The following is a 20,488-nucleotide window of genomic DNA, read 5'->3' as shown; positions in this document are numbered from 1 at the left end:
TACTTCACGTACGTTATACTTTCAAACTTAGAAATTCAAAAGAATATGATTATAATCTTCCTTTTTTCTCTTCACATGTCATTTGACATTTTTTGACCATTAAATCAAATCAAAAGATTTTGAAAGCCAATTAAAAAAAATGTAAGTTTGAAAAAACATTAGAAGAAATAATAAGGCTGAAAGAAAAAGATAAGATAAAAATATGATATTTTAACGTGGCAACAAAGCCTTTGAATGATGTCAAAACGGCCTATGTATACAAAAAAAAAAAAAAAAAAAAAAAAAAAGATCTAACCATTTTATGAAACTTATGTTCAAACTAGCCTCTTTGGTGTCAGGTAGGTGCCATGTCATAAAAATATTTTTTTTGTCAAAATTTTAGTTAAAACCTCAATTGGCAACCGAAGCTTCATTTTTTAATTGAAATCGCAGTTACCAACTGAGGCTTCAGTTTTTGAACTAAAACATTAATTGTCAACTGAGACTTCAGTTTTTTTTTTTAACATTAAAATTCAATTAAAAACTATTAAATTATAATTTATTATTGAAATAAAAATATATATTTTAATAATAAATTATTTTTAGTTAAGCTTAAGAATCTAGTATTACTTTAACAAACATAAATAGATAAATAAAAGATATTATAAATTAATATTTTATTTATTAATAAATTAATAATGTTAAAATAATAAATTTATATAACATATAAATAAGATATAAAATTGTATAATTTATTAATTTAAGATATTTAATTTATTGTTTTTTTAAGATATTAATTTATTTATATTATGTCAAATTTATCCATAGGTTCTCTTCTTGTAGAGGCATATGAGGTTGTATATGTATTTTTTTTTTTCCAACATATAAATGTTTAGTGTGTATTTTTTGTGACTTTGATGAAACTGCTAAAAATTATATTTTGTAGTAAACTTTTTCTAACTAATTTTCATTAACTAATTTTGTTAAAAAAAATCAATATATAGAAACTTAAGAGTATACCACTATTTCAATAAAGATAAATTTTTCATAATACAAATAAATTAATATCTTAAAAAACAACAAATTAAATATCTTAAATTAATATATTATAAAATTTTATATTTTATTTGTATGTCATATAATTTTATTATTTTAAGATTATTAATTTATTGATAAATAAAATATTCATTTATTGTATTATGTTTATCAATTTATGTTTATTGAAGTAATACTATATTTTTAAGTTTAAATATAAATAATTTATTATTAAAGTATATATTTTTAATTTCAATAATAAGTTGTAATTTAATAATTTTTAATTCAATTTGAAAGTAAAAAAAATATATATATTAACTGAAGTCTCAGTTGACAACTACCGTTTAGGAGTATACTATCATTTCGATAAAGATAAATTTATCATAATACAAATAAATTAATATCTTAAAAAATAACAAATTAAATATCTTAAATTAATAAATTATACAATTGTATATCTTATTTATATGTTATATAAATTTATTATTTTAAAATTATTAATTTATTAATAAATAGAATATTCATTTATAATATATTCTATTTATCAATTTATGTTTGTTGAAGTAATACTAGATTCTTAAGCTTAAATATGAATAATTTATTACTAAAACATAGATTTTTAATGTCAATAATAAATTATAATTTAATAGTTTTTAATTAAATTTTAAAAGAAAAAAAAAATTAACTAAAGCCTCAGTCAATTGAGGCTTCAGATAAAAAATAAAGTTTCAATTGACAATTACGATTTTAGTTCAAAAATTGAAGTTTCACTTGATAAATATAATTTCAATTCAAAAATGAAATCTCAATTATCAATTGAAGCTTTTATTGAAATTTTGAAAAAATATATATTTTTATGACATACTCCTATGTGATACCAAGGAGACTACTTTGAACGTTAGTTTGATATAATAATTTTTTTAATACAAAAAGAACAAAAAGAAGTTCCAAGTAACACACGGCCACTCTTCCAAGATCCAAAAGCAATCCATTTTTCTACCCATGCATATCTTGCAGCTCCTTCTTTCATCAACGTCCAAGATGGTGTCCATGGACTTTTTCTGCAACCCCATGTCCCTGGTTTTCGCAATTTCTGCTCTAACCCTTGTTTTTCTCGTGAAAATCTTAGTGGGAAAATCAACAGAAAAGAAGAGGAGGTATCACCCTATTGGCGGTACAATCTTCAACCAGCTCTTCAACTTCAACAGGTTGCACCACTACATGACTGATCTTGCTGGGAAGCACAGGACTTACAGGCTGCTCAGCCCCTTTAGGAATGAGATTTACACTGCTGACCCAGCTAATGTCGAGTATATACTCAAGACAAACTTCGAGAATTATGGCAAGGTAAAGGCTCTCAATCAAAACCCATTTCTTATTATTACTTGTTTCTTGAAGAAATTTGCAGGAATATCAGGGTTTTGGCTGTATGGGTTTTAATGGACTGAAGAAATAAGAAATAAAGAACTAAGTTGATTGTCAAGAGGGGTCTTTCTTTGGTTTTTTTTTTTTTTTTGTGTGTATGCCTATTTATAGATAGACAGGGGAAACAACTATGGAGAGTGATTTTGATCAAACTTTGGAAATTATCAGGAAAAGGAAAAGAAGGAGGGAATTTCAAGTTATCTTCCACCCATCCAGCATAGGATACAACCGGGGAAACAATAATCAATTCATGCCAAAGCTCAATTCTTACATCAAGTGTCAGCTAATTTTTGGATTTTTCTATTTCATCTTGATTTGCCTTGGGAAAAAATGGAATTGTTGTGAAAGTGCCTATGATTTTCCAGCCATTGGGGATCTTCCACTATGATTAATTTCAGGGTTTATCCTTTGAACCCCAAATTTGGAGGTTTTGTTTGTTAATTTATTTATTTTTGAATCGGGAATGGAGTTCAAAACCTGAGGTTGGAGCTCAAAATTTTGGTTCTTTGAAAACTTTGTGCAGGGCTCCTATAACTATAACATTCTGAGGGATCTACTTGGTGATGGAATTTTCACAGTTGACGATGAGAAATGGCGGCAACAGAGAAAGGTATCGAGCTATGAATTCTCTACAAAGGTATTGAGGGACTTCAGCAGTGTAGTTTTCCGAAAGAATGGGGCAAAACTTGCTAAAGTAGTGTCTGAAGCTGCAAGATCCAACCGGACAATGGATATTCAAGTAAGGTTATTTACATGATGCCGAATTCACATATAGAACAATCCTCTTGTCTCTTGATTAATACAAAGATTCTATGCAGGGTCTTTTTATGAAAGCAACCTTAGATTCGATATCCAAAGTTGCATTTGGGGTAAAGCTAGACAGCATGTGTGGATCAAATGAAGAAGGCACCAAGTTTGGCAGCGCATTTGATGATGCGAGTGCCATGACCCTTTATCGGTATGTTGATATCTTCTGGACAATCAAGAAAAGTCTTAATATCGGTTCAGAAGCCACGTTAAAGAGGAGTATCAAAGTGGTTGATGACTTTGTGTACAAGCTAATCCACAGCAAGACTGAACTAATGAAGAATTCACAAAATGATTCTTCAGTGAGTGAATCACCTAGTAATTGTATTTTTCATCAAAATATGGAGCATAATTAATCTCACTTTTTCATTATGTGTTATGGCAGATGAAGAAAGACGATATTTTATCAAGGTTTCTGCAATTGAAGGACATAGAAATTGATCCAAAATACTTACGGGATATAATCCTCAATTTTATAATTGCTGGAAAAGACACGACAGCAACTGCTCTTTCCTGGTTCATTTACATGCTTTGCAAGCATCCCACCATTCAGGAAAAGGTGGCACAAGAAGTGAGGGAAGCGATCAACCTGAAAGAGGCGACAAACTATGCCGAGTTTGCAGCCAGTGTTACTGAAGAAGCTCTGGAGAAGATGCAGTATCTCCATGCTGCTATAACTGAGACTCTACGACTCTATCCTGCAGTTCCTTTTGTAATGAGCATTGTGATTTTGTAGTCATTCACACATACATATACATAGATTTGAAGCTTTCCTGGTTTTGAATTGAGTCCCAACAATAATTTGAGTCCCAACAATAATTGGTTTTTCATCAAGAAAGGCATAGGACAACTATATCAAACTATTTGATATATATCTGGGAAATGATTCTAAAGCATTGATACGTTTCTCTTCTCCTTTTTTGACATCTTCCTAGCAAATTTTCATCTTCTGCATTATATTTTGTGCCAAACAGTTCTGAAATCTCAAAGTTTCTAACTCTGGGTTTGCAGGATGCAAAGATTTGCTTTTCAGATGACACGCTGCCAGATGGGTTCAGTGTGAGGAAAGGAGATATGGTGTCTTACCAACCATATGCAATGGGCAGGATGAGATTCGTATGGGGCGATGATGCAGAGGAATTCCGACCAGAGAGATGGCTTAATGAGAAGGGCCTTTTTTGCCCAGAAAGCCCTTTCAAATTCACTGCATTTCAGGTTAGATTTTACATTCCAGTATTTCATGCATCAAACTCACCTTCACCCCATATAAGTTTACTCTTCTGTTCAACATTTCTCCATGGAAAATGTATCAAGGAAAAGACCTTTTTCAAGTTTAGCAACTCCTATCATTTGTTACTAAGTTCATGCTCATGAAGAAAGCTAAAATCAGTTTCTGTTGGTTAACAGGCAGGCCCGAGAATTTGTTTGGGAAAGGAGTTTGCTTATAGGCAGATGAAGATCCTCTCAGCCATTCTGTCCGGTTGTTTTGTTTTTAAGCTGAGCGACGATAAGAAAGCTGTGAATTACAGGACAATGATCACCCTTCTTATTGATGGAGGCCTCCATGTTCGTGCTTTCCACAGGCCAGACACAAAGATTCTGGAGGCTTGAGATGTAGCTGGCTACTCATTGTATCTGGTAACACCTCCTTGTTTATCTACTCTCATGTAGGAATTCTAATATACTTATTGGAGTATTTTGATGATTTTATTGTGATAGGAAGCAACACATGTCGGCCCAACAAAAGCTTTGATATCATTTGTTATATGTGTGGAAGTTCTTACTTCTTATATAAACATATTAAGTAATGGGATAACATAAAATAAAACCATCTACACACAAAGAGTCAATGACACATGAGGTTTTAATGTAGTTTGATCAATCATGACTACTGACAAGACATGATTCCACTAAATGATAAAAAATATTATAAATGACAGAAATAAATATAAATAGTAGATCTCAAATGTTTTCTTTCTCTTTGTACATCCACCTTAAATCATGTTTTATCGGGTGTCTCTTAATCTTCTTCACAACTCTATCCGACACATATAGTTCTCACAAGTTCATATCTCTCTCATAACTTTTTTCTTTTATGACTTAACATATTTATAGAAATATTCTTTTAGTTTTTTTTTTCTTTTTTAAATAAGGAATCTAATTACAATCATATAGAAACTTATGAAATATTTTATATATTATTCTTTTTACAAAAATAAAAAATAAAAAATAAAATTAGGAATTTGAGACACCATTCAACAATTTTCACCTTGAATCAAAGTACATTAACTCATGACAAATACATGATAATTTGTTATACTTGAATGTTTTCAAATTAACAAAAATAGATATGAGAAAAATATTAAAATGGATTATATTAATAGTATTAAGATGTTAAAAAAATTATGCTTATTTTAAAATTATTAAAAACAAAATATTTTATGTTTTTATTTCAATTTCTAAAGAAATATTTTAGTAAAATTGAAATATATAAAAATGATGATGATGATATGCCGCCGCCGCCAACAAAACCGTGTATTCACATTTCCTAATTTCTATTTCATGTTTCTGGTGGTTAAAGCATAATCATCTTGTGTCCATTATATGCTTTTAAGTTTTAACTATCCCTAAAGCATGATTTCCCAAAGAAATATCTAAGTTTTGAAAAAGAAAAGAGGAGGATGGTGAGTGCCTAATCACTTTCAAGACATCTTACACTTGTGAGTTTTGGGTCAAAATGACCCATTTATATATATAAAAAAAATTTAGATTTAACAATTTTATGAAACTTATGTTCAAGTTAATCTCTTTGGTGCCACGTAGGAGCCATGTCATATAAATATAATTTTTTTTTTCAAAATTTTAGTTAAAGTTTCAATTGGCAACTGAGCCTTCATTTTTGAACCGAAGCTGCAATTACCAACTAAGCCTTTAGTTTTTGAATTAAAACTGTAGTTATCAATTGAGGTTTCATTTAATTTTGTTTTTTTTACTTTAAAATTTAATTAAAAACTATTAAATTATAATTTATTATTGAAACTAAATATATATATTTTAATAATAAATTATTTATATTTAAGCTTAAGAATCTAGTATTACTTCAACAAATATAAATTGATAAATAGAAGATATTATAAATGAATATTTATTTATTAATAAATTAATAATCTTAAAATAATAAATTTATATAACACATAAATAAGATATAAAATTGCATAATTTATTAATTTAAGATATTTAATTTTTTATTTTTTAAGATATTAATTTATTTGTATTATGACAAATTTTTCTTTATCAAAATAATAGAATACTCTCAAGCCATAGTTGCCAACTGAGGCTTCAGTTAATATATATTTTTTTAACTTTCAAATTTAATTAAAAATATTAAATTACAACTTATTATTGAAATTAAAAATATATACTTTAACAATAAATTATTTATATTTAAACTTAAAAATCTAGTATTACTTTAATAAACATAAATTGATAAATATAATACAATAAATTAATATTTTATTTATCAATAAATTAATAATCTTAAAATAATAAAATTATATGACATACAAATAAAATATAAAATTTTATAATATATTAATTTAAGATATTAATTCATTTGCATTATGACAAATAAATATTTATCGAAATAATAGTGTACTCTTAAGTTTCCATATATAGATTTTTTTGACAAAATTAGTTAGAAAAAGTTTACTACAAAATATAATTTTTAGTAGTTTTCTAAAACTCACAAAAAATACCCACTAAACATTTATATACTAGGAAAAAAAACACATATATAATCTCATATGCCTCCACAAGGAGAGAACCTATGGATAAATTTGATATAATATAAAAAATTAATATCTTAAAAAAATAATAAATTAAATATCTTAAATCAATAAATTATACAATTTTATATCTTATTTATATATTATATAAATTTATTATTTTAAGATTATTAATTTATTAATAAATAAAATATTCATTTATAATATCTTCTATCTATCAATTTATATTTGTTGAAGTAATATTAGATTCTTAAATTTAAATATAAATAATTTATTATTAAAATATATATTTTTTATTTCAATAATTGGCCCACCCAACTCTTTGCCCTCCCTTGGATGGATCCGCCTCTTTAAATTTAAACCAAGAGCATGTTTACTTCACGTACGTTATACTTTTAAACTTAGAATTCAAAAGAATATGATTATAGTCTTTACTTTTTTCTCTCCACATGCCATTTGACATTTTTTTACCATTAAATCAAATCAAAAGATTTTGAAAGCCAATAAAAAAAAATGTAAGTTTGAAAAAACATTAGAAGAAATAATAAGGCCGAAAGAAAAAGAAAAGATAAAAACATGGCATTTTAACGTGGTAACAAAGCCTTTGAATGATGAAGTTTTGTGTCAAAATGGCCCGTATATACAAAAAAAAAAAAAAAAAAAAGATTTAACTACTCTATGAAACTTATGTTCAAACTAGTCTCTTTGGAGTCACGTAGGAGTTATGTCATAGAAATATTTTTTTTTTTTTCAAAATTTTAGTTGAAGCCTCAATTGGCAATTGAACCTTCATTTTTGAACTGGAACCACAGTTGCCAACTGAGGCTTCAATTTTTGAACTAAACCATCAATTGTCAATTGAGACTTCAATTACTTTTTTTTTAACTTTAAAATTTAATTAAAAACTATTAAATTATAGTTTATTATTGAATAAAAAATATATTTTAATAATAAATTATTTATAGTTAAGCTTAAGAATCTAGTATTACTTTAACAAATATAAATTGATAGATAGAAGATATTATAAATTAATATTTTATTTATTAATAATATTAAAATAATAATTTTATATAACATATAAATAAGATAAAAAATTGTATAATTTATTAATTTAAGATATTTAATTTATTGTTTTTTTTAAGATTTGTATTATGTTAAATTTATCCATAAGTTCTCTCTTTGTGGAGGCATATGAGGTTACATATATATATATATATATATATATATATATATTTCCAACATATAATGTTTAGTGTGTATTTTTTGTGACTTTGATGAAACTATTAAAAATTATATTTTATAGTAGACTTTTTCTAACTAATTTCATTAACCAATTTTGTCAAAAAAATCAATATATAGAAACTTAAGAGTATACCATTATTTCAATAAAGATAAATTTGTCATAATAAAAATAAATTAATATATTAAAAAACAACAAATTAAATATCTTAAATTAACATATTATAAAATTTTATATCTTATTTGTATGTCATATAATTTTATTATTTTAAGATTATTAATTTATTGATAAATAAAATATTCATTTATTGTATTATATTTATCAATTTATGTTTATTGAAGTAATACTAAATTTTTAAGTTTAAATATAAATAATTTATTATTAAAATATATATTTTTAATTTCAATAATAAGTTGTAATTTAATAGTTTTTAATTAAATTTGAAAGTAAAAAAAAATATTAACTGAAGCCTCAGTTGGCAACTACGACTTAGGCGTATACTATTATTTCAATAAAGATAAATTTATCATAATACAAATAAATTAATATCTTAATAAATATCAAATTAAATATCTTAAATTAATAAATTATACAATTTTATATCTTATTTATAAGTTATATAAATTTATTATTTTAAAATTATTAATTTATTAATAAATAGAATATTCATTTATAATATTTTCTATTTATCAATTTATGTTTATTGCAGTAATGCTAGATTCTTAAGCTTAAATATGAATAATTTATTACTAAAGCATGGATTTTTAATTTCAATAATAAATTATAATTTAATAGTTTTTAATTAAATTTTAAAGTAAAAAAAAATTAACTAAAACCTCTGTTGGTTATTAAGGTTCTAGTTAAAAAATGAAACCTCAATTATCAATTGAGGCTTCAATTAAAAAATAAAGTTTCAATTGACAATTACGACTTTAATTCAAAAATTAAAATATCACTTGATAACTATAATTTCAATTCAAAAATGAAATCTCAATTCCTTTCATTGAAATTTTGAAAAAATATATATTTATATGACATACTCCTATGTGATACCAAGGAGACTACTTTGAACGTTAGATAATAATTTTTTTAATACATGGGCATTTTGACCCAAAACTCTACACTTCTACCTCCTTTATGGGGCAAGGAACTCTATAGCTGTTTAGAAAGGTGAGCCAACCCTCTCGTAGACTTAGTTGGGGACTTGTGATACTTGAAAAGACTCACTCATGCATTCAATGTTGGTCCTACTCTCATATATTACATCGTGTGCTCTACAGAAACTAATTACGGATATATATTTTGGTATTTAGGTTTTATAGATATATAAAAAGAAATTATTAAATAAATTTTTTTATAAAAATATTAGAAAAAACTCAAAAATAATATATATATTGTAATTATTTTAATAAAAATTGATATATATTGAAGGATATAATACATTTTTTATATATTAAAGAATATAAAAGAAATCTTTATATATATAAAAGTATTTCTTATTTAAAAATGTTAATCATTTTATTTATAAATTTATATTTTTTGTATTTAATTGTTTTAATTAAATTTAACTTATTTATAATAATTTTATTTTAATTAATTTATAATATATATTAATAAATCTTATTTTATTTTATAAACTAATATATATGAGACATCTTATGAAACTAAGACCAACACAATTATACTGGCAATCGATCTTATATCAATTTCAAAGTTTTAAATGAATGGAAGCTTTTTATCAACAATATCATCGAAATATCGGTGAATTATGAAAATATCGACGAAAAATAAAGAAGAAAAGGGAAATGTATATTTTCATGACTTGGTGTGAGTTTTAATATATTAAGAGTTCTCTAACCCTAAAGATGTGGAAGAGTAGGCTTCAAAGATGCTTAAAAATATAATAACAATATACTTAGAAAAAAATTGAATATAAAAATTAATATGTCTAGAAATATGAGAATGACCACATTGTCAAACTTTGATAAGATACCTTTTGATATAGTATAATTATTTTTTTTTTATAAAAAAAACATATATAGTTTGAATGCTTAGAAAATAATTTATATCTATAGGTTTTTTTATTCTCTTTGAGGAGTAGAAGGTAAATTGCAAAAGAAAAACTTCATTCGAATCAATGAATTGACTGATTATGGATTCAGTCTCATGGATATAATAATATAAGAACAAAAAGAAGTTCAAGTAACACACGGCCACTCTTCCAAGATCCAAAAGCAATCCATTTTTCTACCCATGCAATGAGTAGCTGGCTACTCATTGTATCTGGTAACACCTCCTTGTTTATCTACTCTCATGTAGGAATTCTAATATACTTATTGGAGTATTTTGATGATTTTATTGTGATAGGAAGCAACACATGTCAGCCCAACAAAAGCTTTGATATCATTTGTTATATGTGTGGAAGTTTTTACTTCTTACATAAACATATTAAGTAATGGGATAACATTAATTAAAACCATCTACACGCAAAGACACATGAAGTTTTAATATGGTTTGATCAATTATGACTACTGATGAGACATGATTCCACTAAATGATAAAAAATATTATAAATGATAAAAATGAATATAAATAGTAGGTCTCAAATGTTTCCTTACTCTTTGTACTTCCACCTTAATATTTTTCACAACTTTATCCGACATATATAGTTCTCACAAGTTCATATCTCTTACATAACTTTTTTCTCTTGCGACTTAACATATTTATAAAAATATTCTTTTAGGCTTTTTTTTCTTCTTTAAATAAGGAATCTAATTACAACCATATAGAAACTTATGAAATATTTTATATATTATTCTTTTTACAAAAAATAAATAAATTAGGAATTTGAGACACCATTCAACAATTTTCACCTTGAATCAAAGTACTCATGACAAATACCTGATAATTTGTTATACTTGAATGTTTTCAAATTAACAAAAATAGATATGAGAAAAATATTAAAATGGATTATATTAATAGTATTAAGATGTTAGAAAAATTATCCTTATTTTAAAATTATTAAAAACAAAAATTGTATTTTATTTACAAATGAATATTTTATTTATTAATAAATTAATAATATTAAAATAATAAATTTATATAATATATAAATAAGATATAAAATTATATAATTTATTAATTTAAGATATTTAATTTTTTTTATTTTTTAATATATTAATTTATTTGTATTATGACAATTTTATCTTTATCAAAATAATAGTATACTCCTAAGACGTAGTTGCCAATTGAGGCTTTAGTTAATTTTTTTTTTTTTAACTTTCAAATTTAATTAAAAATATTAAATTACAACTTATTATTGAAATTAAAAATACATACTTTAATAATAAATTATTTATATTTAAACTTAAAAATCTAGTATTACTTTAATAAACATAAATTGATAAATATAATACAATAAATGAATATTTTATTTATCAATAAATTAATAATCTTAAAATAATAAAATTATATGACATACAAATAAGATATAAAATTTTATAATATATTAATTTAAGATATTTAATTTGTTGTTTTTTAATATATTAATTCATTTGCATTATGACAAATAAATATTTATAGAAATAATAGTGTACTCTTAAGTTTCCATATATAGATTTTTTTGACAAAATTACTTAGAAAAAGTCTACTACAAAATATAATTTTTAGTAGTTTTATAAAACTCACAAAAAATACCCACTAAACATTTATATGCTAGAAAAAAAAAACATATATAATCTCATATGCCTCCACAATGAGAGAACCTATGGATAAATTTGACATAATACATATAAATTATTTTAAGATTATTAATTTATTAATAAATAAAATATTCATTTATAATATCTTCTATTTATCAATTTATATTTGTTGAAGTAATATTAGATTCTTAAGTTTAAATATAAATAATTTATTATTAAAATATATATTTTTATTTCAATAATAAACGACAATTTAATAGTTTTAAATTAAATTTTAAAGTTAAAAAAAAAATTAACTAAAGCCTCAATTGTCAATTGAGGCTTTAGTTAAAAAATAAAGTCTTAGTTGCCAAATGAGGATTCAGTTAAAAAATGAAGTCTTAACTGACAATTACAACTTTAGTTCAAAAAATGAAATCTTAGTTGACAACTGTAACTTCAATTCAAAAATGAAGCATCAGTTGCCAATTGAGGCTTAAATTAAAATTTAAAAATATATATATATATTTCTATGATATGGCTTTACGTAGCACCAAATAGGCCAATTTGAACATAAGTTTCATAAAGCTTTTACATCTAATATATTTGTGTATACAGGGGCATTTTGACCCAAAACTCAAAAGTCTGCTAGATATTTCATGATAGGCATGTCTACTCAGTACATGAAGTGGGTTACCAAAATTTGCTTTCGATTTGTTTGTTTTCCAAATTTGTTCTGATTAGGCTTGATGAATTGTACTTAGCCTTTGATAGAGATAACCCAACAAACAACACAAGAAAGGGAGAATAAGTCCCAGATTGCTGCCCCACGGGACCAAAATGTGTCCAATTTATTAAACGTATGGGGGGGACTACCGCCCTTTACTTTTATTAGCTGTGTGGTTGCTGGCCTATGGCTATGATTCATGTTAAATTGAATAGGTGGGAAAGGCCGAAAGGGCACTTACTTCTGCAATTACTGTTGTATTCTTCAAAAGTAGGATTAGTTAACTGGCACACTAGTCCAGCAAAGCTGCATTAAGGTTCCAGCGCTGCCGCTGGGTAGCTTTCAAGTTTCAGCAACACCAATATAATGCATAGGATGATGCCAGTGGGCGAGTATTAAATAATGTCTGGATCTTTGGTTCTTTTTTTCACTTGGGATGGTGCGTTTGGTCACTTTTATCAGTGGCATCATTTAGATGGGGAAAGCATAGAAGTGAGCAGTGGTTAAGAATTGGGTGAATCCAAGGACGATTAGCGGTACAGCCTTCCAGCCTTCCAAACTACTGCAAAAATCTGCCTAGAACTAACTCACTTCCCCACTAGGATTTCATGGCCTTTTTCCATTGTGTCCACCCTAGAACTAACTCACTCCCTAAGTCAAAATTGATCTGAAAATCAACCCAGGCTTTTCTTGGACATTTTTTACATGTCTCTTTCGCTCTTACTCTCCCCCCTTTTTCTCATAGCTCCAGTCCATAACGAAAGAGGCATCTGAAAAGGGTTGAGAGAAACCAGTGATGTCAGGAGCTTTGGTCAAGTTGTTAATAATTTGTCTGATAAGTCATAACACCTGTTATCCATTGGGTGTTGAAAAATTTAATCTAGAAGCTTAAATGTGGAGGCAGCCCCAGTAGCAAAAATTAATTCAAATTTGTGGTGTGGATTGGTGTTACGTATGATTGGTGCCATTGGTTCTATTTGCATTAGACTTTTTCTGACTAATTTCATTAACTAATTTTTTCAAAAAAATCAATATATAGAAACTTAAGAGTGTACCATTATTTCAATAAAGATAAATTTGTCATAATACAAATAAATTAATATCTTAAAAACAACAAATTAAATATCTTAAATTAATATATTATAAAATTTTATATCTTATTTGTATGTCATATAATTTTATTATTTTAAGATTACTAATTTATTGATAAATAAAATATTCATTTATTGTATTATATTTATCAATTTATGTTTATTGACGTAATACTGGATTTTTAAGTTTAAATATAAATAATTTATTATTAAAATACATATTTTTAATTTCAATAATAAGTTGTAATTTAATAGTTTTTAATTAAATTTGAAAGTAAAAAAAAAAAAATATTAACTGAAGCCTCAGTTGACAACTACCGCTTAAGAGTATACTATTATTTCGATAAAGATAAATTTGTCATAATACAAATAAATTAATATCTTAAAAAATAACAAATTAAATATCTTAAATTAATAAATTATACAATTGTATATTTTATTTATATGTTATATAAATTTATTATTTTAACATTATTAATTTATTAATAAATAGAATATTCATTTATAATATCTTATATTTATCAATTTATGTTTGTTGAAGTAATATTAAATTCTTAAGCTTAAATATGAATAATTTATTACTAAAGCATAGATTTTTAATTTCAATAATAAATTATAATTTAATAATTTTTAATTAAATTTAAAAAAAAATTAACTAAAGCCTCAGTTGAAAAACTAAAGCCTCAATTATCAATTAAGACTTCAGTTAAAAAATAAAGTCTCAATTGATAATTACGACTTTAGTTCAAAAATTAAAGTCTCACTTGATAATAATAATTTCAATTCAAAAATGAAATCTCAATTACCGGCTTTCATTGAAATTTCGAAAAAATATATATTTTTATGACATACTCCTATGTGATACCAAGGAGGTTACTTTGAACGTTAGTTTGATAAAGTGGTTTGATATAATTAATACATGGGTCATTTTGACCCAAAACTCTATGCTTCTACCTGCCTTTATGGGGCAAGGAACTCTATAGCTGTCTAGAAAGGTGAGCCAACCCTCTCGTAGACTTAGTTGGGGACTTGTGATACTTGACAAGACTCAGTACTCATGCATTCAATGTTCGTCCTACTCTCATATATTACATCGTGCTCCGCAGAAACTAATTACGGATATATTTTGGTATTTAGGGTTTATAGACATATAAAAAGAAATTATTAAATAATTTGATAAGATAAAAATTGAATATGAGAATCCCCACAATGTCAAACTTTGATAAGATACCTTTTGATATAGTATAATATTTTTTATAAAAAAAAACATATATAGTTTGAATGCTTAGAAAATAATTTATATCTCTAGCTTTTTTTATTCTTTTTGAGGAGTAGAAGGTAAATTGGAAAAGAAAAACTTCATTCAAATCAATGAATTGCCTGATTATGGATTCAGTCTCATGGATATAATAATATAAGAGCAAAAAGAAGTTCAAGTAACGCACGGCCACTCTTCCAAGATCCAAAAGCAATCCATTTTTTTACCCATGTATATCTTGCAGCTCCTTCTTTCATCAACGTCCAAGATGGTGTCCATGGGCTTTTTCTGCAACCCCATGTCCCTGGTTTTCGCAATTTCTGCTCTAACCCTTGTTTTTCTCATGAAAATCTTAGTGGGAAAATCAACAGAAAAGAAGAGGAGGTATCACCCTATTGGCGGTACAGTCTTCAACCAGCTCTTCAACTTCAACAGGTTGCACCACTACATGACTGATCTTGCTGGGAAGCACAGGACTTACAGGCTGCTCAGCCCCTTTAGGAATGAGATTTACACTGCTGACCCAGCTAATGTCGAGTATATACTCAAGACAAACTTCGAGAATTATGGCAAGGTAAAGGCTCTCAATCAAAACCCAATTCTTATTATTACTTGTTTCTTGAAGAAATTTGCAGGAATATCAGGGTTTTGGCTGTTTGGGTTTTAATGGACTGAAGAAATAAGAAATCAAGAACTAAGTTGATTGTCAAGAGGGGTCTTTCTTTGGTTTTTATTTTTTATTTTTTGTGTGTATGCCTATTTATAGATAGACAGGGGAAACAAATATGGAAAGTGATTTTGATCAAGCTTTGGAAATTATCGGGAAAAGGAAAAGAAGGAGGGAATTTCAAGTTATCTTCCACCCATCCAGCATAGGATAAAACCGGGGAAACAATAATCAATTCATGCCAAAGCTCAATTCTTACATCAAGTGTCAACTAATTTTTGGATTTTTCTATCTCATCTTGATTTGCCTTGGGAAAAAATGGAATTGTTGTGAAAGTGCCTATTATTTTCCAGCCATTGGGGATCTTCCACTATGATTAATTTCAGGGTTTATCCTTTGAACCCCAAATTTGGAGGTTTTGTTTGTTAATTTAATTATTTTTGAATCGGGAATGGAGTTCAAAACCTGAGGTTGGAGCTCAAAATTTTGGTTCTTTGAAAACTTTGTGCAGGGTTCCTATAACTATAACATTCTGAGGGATCTACTTGGTGATGGAATTTTCACAGTTGACGATGAGAAATGGCGGCAACAGAGAAAGGTATCGAGCTATGAATTCTCTACAAAGGTATTGAGGGACTTCAGCAGTGTAGTTTTCCGAAAAAATGGGGCAAAACTTGCTATAGTAGTGTCTGAAGCTGCAAGCTCCAACCAGACAATGGATATTCAAGTAAGGTTATTTACATGATGCCGAATTCACATACAGAACAATCCTCTTGTCTCTTGATTAATACAAAGTTTCTATGCAGGATCTTTTTATGAAAGCAACCTTAGATTCCATATTCAAAGTTGCATTTGGGGTAGAACTAGACAGCATGTGTGGATCAAATGAAGAAGGCACCAAGTTTGGCAGCGCATTTGATGATGCAAGTGCCATGACCCTTTATCGGTATGTTGATATCTTCTGGACAATCAAGAAAAGTCTGAATATCGGTTCAGAGGCCACGTTAAAGAGGAGTATCAAAGTGGTTGATGACTTCGTGTACAAGCTAATCCACAGCAAGACTGAACTAATGAAGAATTCACAAAATGATTCTTCAGTGAGTGAATCACCTAGTAATTGTATTTTTCATCAAAATATGGAGCATAATTAATCTCACTTTTTCATTATGTGTTATGGCAGATGAAGAAAGACGATATTTTATCAAGGTTTCTGCAGTTGAAGGACATAGAGATTGATCCAAAATACTTACGGGATATAATCCTCAATTTTATAATTGCTGGAAAAGACACGACAGCAACTGCTCTTTCCTGGTTCATTTACATGCTTTGCAAGCATCCCACCATTCAGGAAAAGGTGGCACAAGAAGTGAGGGAAGCGATCAACCTGAAAGAGGCCACAAACTATGCCGAGTTTGCAGCCAGTGTTACTGAAGAAGCTCTGGAGAACATGCAGCATCTCCATGCTGCTATAACTGAGACTCTACGACTCTATCCTGCAGTTCCTGTGGTAATGAGCATTGTGATTTTGTAGTCATTCGCACATACATATGCATAGATTTGAAGCTTTCCTGGTTTTGAATTAACTCCCAACAATAACTGGTTTTTCATCAAGAAAGGCATAGGACAACTATATCAAACTATTTGATATATATCTGGGAAATGATTTTAAAGCATTGATATGTTGCTCTTCTCCTTTTTTGACATCTTCCTAGCAAATTTTCATCTTCTGCATTATATTTTGTGCCAAACAGTTCTGAAATCTCAAATTTTCTGACTCTGGGTTTGCAGGATGCAAAGATTTGCTTTTCAGATGACACGCTGCCAGATGGGTTCAGTGTGAGGAAAGGAGATATAGTGTCTTACCAACCATATGCAATGGGCAGGATGAGATTCGTATGGGGCGATGATGCAGAGGAATTCCGACCAGAGAGATGGCTTAATGAGAAGGGCCTTTTTTGCCCAGAAAGCCCTTTCAAATTCACTGCATTTCAGGTTAGATTTTACATTCCATTATTTCATGCTTCAAACTCACCTTCACCCCATATAAGTTTACTCTTCTGTTCAACACTTCTCCATGGAAAATGTATCAAGGAAAAGACCTTTTTCAAGTTTAGCAACTCCTATCCATGTCCAAAAAGGGATATGAGAAATAATACTAAGTTCATGCTCATGAAGAAAGCTAAAATCAGTTTCTTTTGGTTAACAGGCAGGCCCGAGAATTTGTTTGGGAAAGGAGTTTGCTTATAGGCAGATGAAGATCTTTTCAGCCATTCTGTCCGGTTGTTTTGTTTTTAAGCTGAGCGACAATAAGAAAGCTGTGAATTACAGGACAATGATCAACCTTCATATTGATGGAGGCCTCCATGTTCGTGCTTTCCACAGGCCAGACACAAAGATTCTGGAGGCTTGAGATGTAGCTGGCTACTCATTGTATCCTCCCAAGTGTGAAATTAGAAGAAATATACAGGAAATAGCATCTGGTAACACCAACGCTAGTTCTGATTCTGAGTATGCACTCTCCTTTCCAGCCAAGCATTTGGGTGGAGCAAATTGGCAACAACCTCTGCCTCTACATTTCAATCTCCACAAGCATAAATTCACTGGGGGATGGAGAATTCTCACTCATGTGTGTTAGGATTATAAAATAATAAGCTGTTAACTGTTCGTTTGCTAAGCTGTTAGTTTGTTAGCTGTTAAGAGGATGTTAGATTGCTATAACAGATTGTTAGTGTTGTACACGTGTAAGCAAGTTAGTTAGTGAGAAGAAACTATTGTAATATAAATATTGAGGTTTGCTCTGTAAACCAAAAAACAGAGGATTTCTTCCAGATTGAATCTGAGCCCTTTCTTTCCCTCTTTCTCACTTCTTTATCTCTTTATTATCTTAGTTCTAACATGGTATCAGAGCTCTCAACTTCAGCAATGGAGAAATCTCAACAAACCCTAGCTTCTTCTTCCTCTAGTCATTTTGTCCCTATTTCATTCAATCATTCTACCTCAGTTAAGCTGGAAAATCATAATTTTCTGATATGGAGAAAACAGATTTTCTCAGCAATTCGTGGTCACAATCTTCAGCACTTTGTCATTGGAGTTCATGATCCATCGTTAAAATTTCGAAGTTCAGAAGATCGATCTCAAGGAATAGTGAATCAAGATTTTCTTGATTGGGAACAACAAGATCAGCTCTTAGTTTCTTGGCTTCTTTCATCAATGTTTGAAGGAGTTCTTTCGAGGTGCATAAATTGTGAATCTGCTTTTCAAATTTGGAAGACATTGGAGGTATATTTTGCTTCTCAAACACGTATTAAAATCTCACAATATAAAACCTTGCTTCAGAACACCAAAAAGGAATCTCTGAGTATGAACGAATATTTGCTTAAAATTCGTGGTTTTGTTGATCTACTTGCTCTTGTTGGTGTGAATCTCTCCGTGAAAGATCACATTGATGCTATCACAGATGGATTGCTTAGTGAATATGACACATTCTTTCTCACAATTAATTCTCGAACTGAGGATTATTCAATAGAGGAAATTGAGTCTCTTTTATTAGCACAAGAAGCTAGGATTGAGAAACACAACAAGAGGCTACTGAAACTGCTTCTAGTAATATTACACAAGATCCAGGTAACTTTGGAAGAGGCAATTTTTCTCAAGGTAGAGGTTTCACTAGTAACAATCAGTTTCACCCTAATTTTGGCAGAGGTAATTTTTCTCCTAGAGGAAGGGATGGTTTTCAAGGTAGAGGTGGTTTTAACAATGGTGGTTGGAGATCCTGGAACACTTGGAATAATAATGCTACTGCTAATGCTGAAAAACCAGTATGCCAAGTGTGCATGAAGATTGGTCATTCTGCAGATAGGTGTTACTATAGATATGATCCTAGTTTTCAGGGTCCTCATACCCCTGGTTTCACTCCTAGTTTTCAAAAGTCACCTCAAACACAAATTCAAGGTGGCAACAAGCCTAACATGCAAGTCTTGATGGCTACACCGGAAAACATTTGTGATACTAATTGGTATCCAGACTCAGGTGCCTCAAACCATGTGACTACAAATGCCAATAATCTGGTTGAACACACACCATACTATGGCAATGAGCAAGTTCGTGTTGGCAATGGTATGGGAATCTCTATTAAACATATTGGTCTTTCATAGTTTTCCTCTCCTTTCACTTCTCAGCTTTTGTCTTTAAATCATCTTCTTCATGTTCCTGAAATCACAAAGAACTTGTTGAGTGTATCTAAATTTGCTAGAGACAACAATGTATTCTTTGAATTCCATCCTAATTTTTGTCTTGTCAAAGATCAAGTTTCCAAAATTGTGGTTCTGGAGGGCAAACTTAAAGGTGGCTTGTATGCATTTGATTCATCACAAATTCAGCTTAAAAAATCTGCTCCATCTCAAGTTTCTCTTTCACAAAGTGTCACTTCCCATCAATCTGGTCTTAGAGCAAACTGTCAAGTGTCTATACATGTTTCAGATCTCCAATCTCAGAATGGTAGCTCTACAGTTGGTATTTGGCATGACAGACTTGGTCATCCATCTTTCAAGATTGTACAAACTGTTATGAGTCTTTGTAAACTTTCCAAATTCAATAAAATTCTACCTAATTTTGTGTGTAAAGCTTGTTGTCTTGGCAAAATACATATGCTCCCATTTCCTACTTCTATATCTGAATATCAAGAACCTCTACAACTAGTGTACTCAGACTTATGGGGACCATCACCTGTTCAATCATCCAATGGCTATAAGTACTATGTCTGTTTTGTGGATGCCTTTTCTAGGTATAATTGGA

At 28.4% G+C, this 20,488-nt stretch overlaps 2 protein-coding genes across 2 annotated transcripts; both read left to right on the top strand.

Annotated features, from left to right (window-relative positions):
- The first annotated feature begins 1,956 nt into the window (after window positions 1-1,956).
- LOC100267685 (cytochrome P450 704C1) lies at window positions 1,957-5,013 on the top strand. Its single transcript, XM_002270592.5, has 6 exons — window positions 1,957-2,361; window positions 2,963-3,178; window positions 3,258-3,548; window positions 3,632-3,958; window positions 4,258-4,461; window positions 4,654-5,013. The coding sequence occupies exons 1-6, from the start codon at window positions 2,017-2,019 to the stop codon at window positions 4,855-4,857; spliced, it is 1,587 nt and encodes a 528-aa protein (XP_002270628.3). The 5' UTR covers window positions 1,957-2,016; the 3' UTR covers window positions 4,858-5,013.
- Window positions 5,014-15,105: 10,092 nt separating this feature from the next.
- LOC100262525 (cytochrome P450 704C1) lies at window positions 15,106-18,557 on the top strand. The gene is made up of 6 exons (XM_002270637.4): window positions 15,106-15,601; window positions 16,206-16,421; window positions 16,501-16,791; window positions 16,875-17,201; window positions 17,483-17,686; window positions 17,901-18,557. Exons 1-6 carry the CDS (start codon window positions 15,257-15,259, stop codon window positions 18,102-18,104), a joined length of 1,587 nt encoding a protein of 528 aa, XP_002270673.2. The 5' UTR covers window positions 15,106-15,256; the 3' UTR covers window positions 18,105-18,557.
- The last annotated feature ends 1,931 nt before the right edge of the window (window positions 18,558-20,488 follow it).

This window comes from Vitis vinifera, chromosome 15 (genome assembly GCF_030704535.1).
Source record: "Vitis vinifera cultivar Pinot Noir 40024 chromosome 15, ASM3070453v1".
In the NCBI taxonomy this organism is placed as follows: Eukaryota; Viridiplantae; Streptophyta; class Magnoliopsida; order Vitales; family Vitaceae; genus Vitis; species Vitis vinifera.
This window is presented reverse-complemented; position numbering and strand designations above follow the sequence as displayed.

Excerpts from the sequence above, each read along its gene's own strand:
- LOC100267685 (XM_002270592.5), top strand. The coding sequence starts at position 2,017 with ATGCATATCTTGCAGCTCCTTCTTTCATCAACGTCCAAGATGGTGTCC. Across the intron at positions 3,959-4,257 it reads TCTATCCTGCAGTTCCTTTT|GATGCAAAGATTTGCTTTTC; the intron begins GTAATGAGCATT and ends CTGGGTTTGCAG. Across the intron at positions 4,462-4,653 it reads TCAAATTCACTGCATTTCAG|GCAGGCCCGAGAATTTGTTT; the intron begins GTTAGATTTTAC and ends GTTGGTTAACAG.
- LOC100262525 (XM_002270637.4), top strand. The coding sequence starts at position 15,257 with ATGTATATCTTGCAGCTCCTTCTTTCATCAACGTCCAAGATGGTGTCC. Across the intron at positions 17,202-17,482 it reads TCTATCCTGCAGTTCCTGTG|GATGCAAAGATTTGCTTTTC; the intron begins GTAATGAGCATT and ends CTGGGTTTGCAG. Across the intron at positions 17,687-17,900 it reads TCAAATTCACTGCATTTCAG|GCAGGCCCGAGAATTTGTTT; the intron begins GTTAGATTTTAC and ends TTTGGTTAACAG.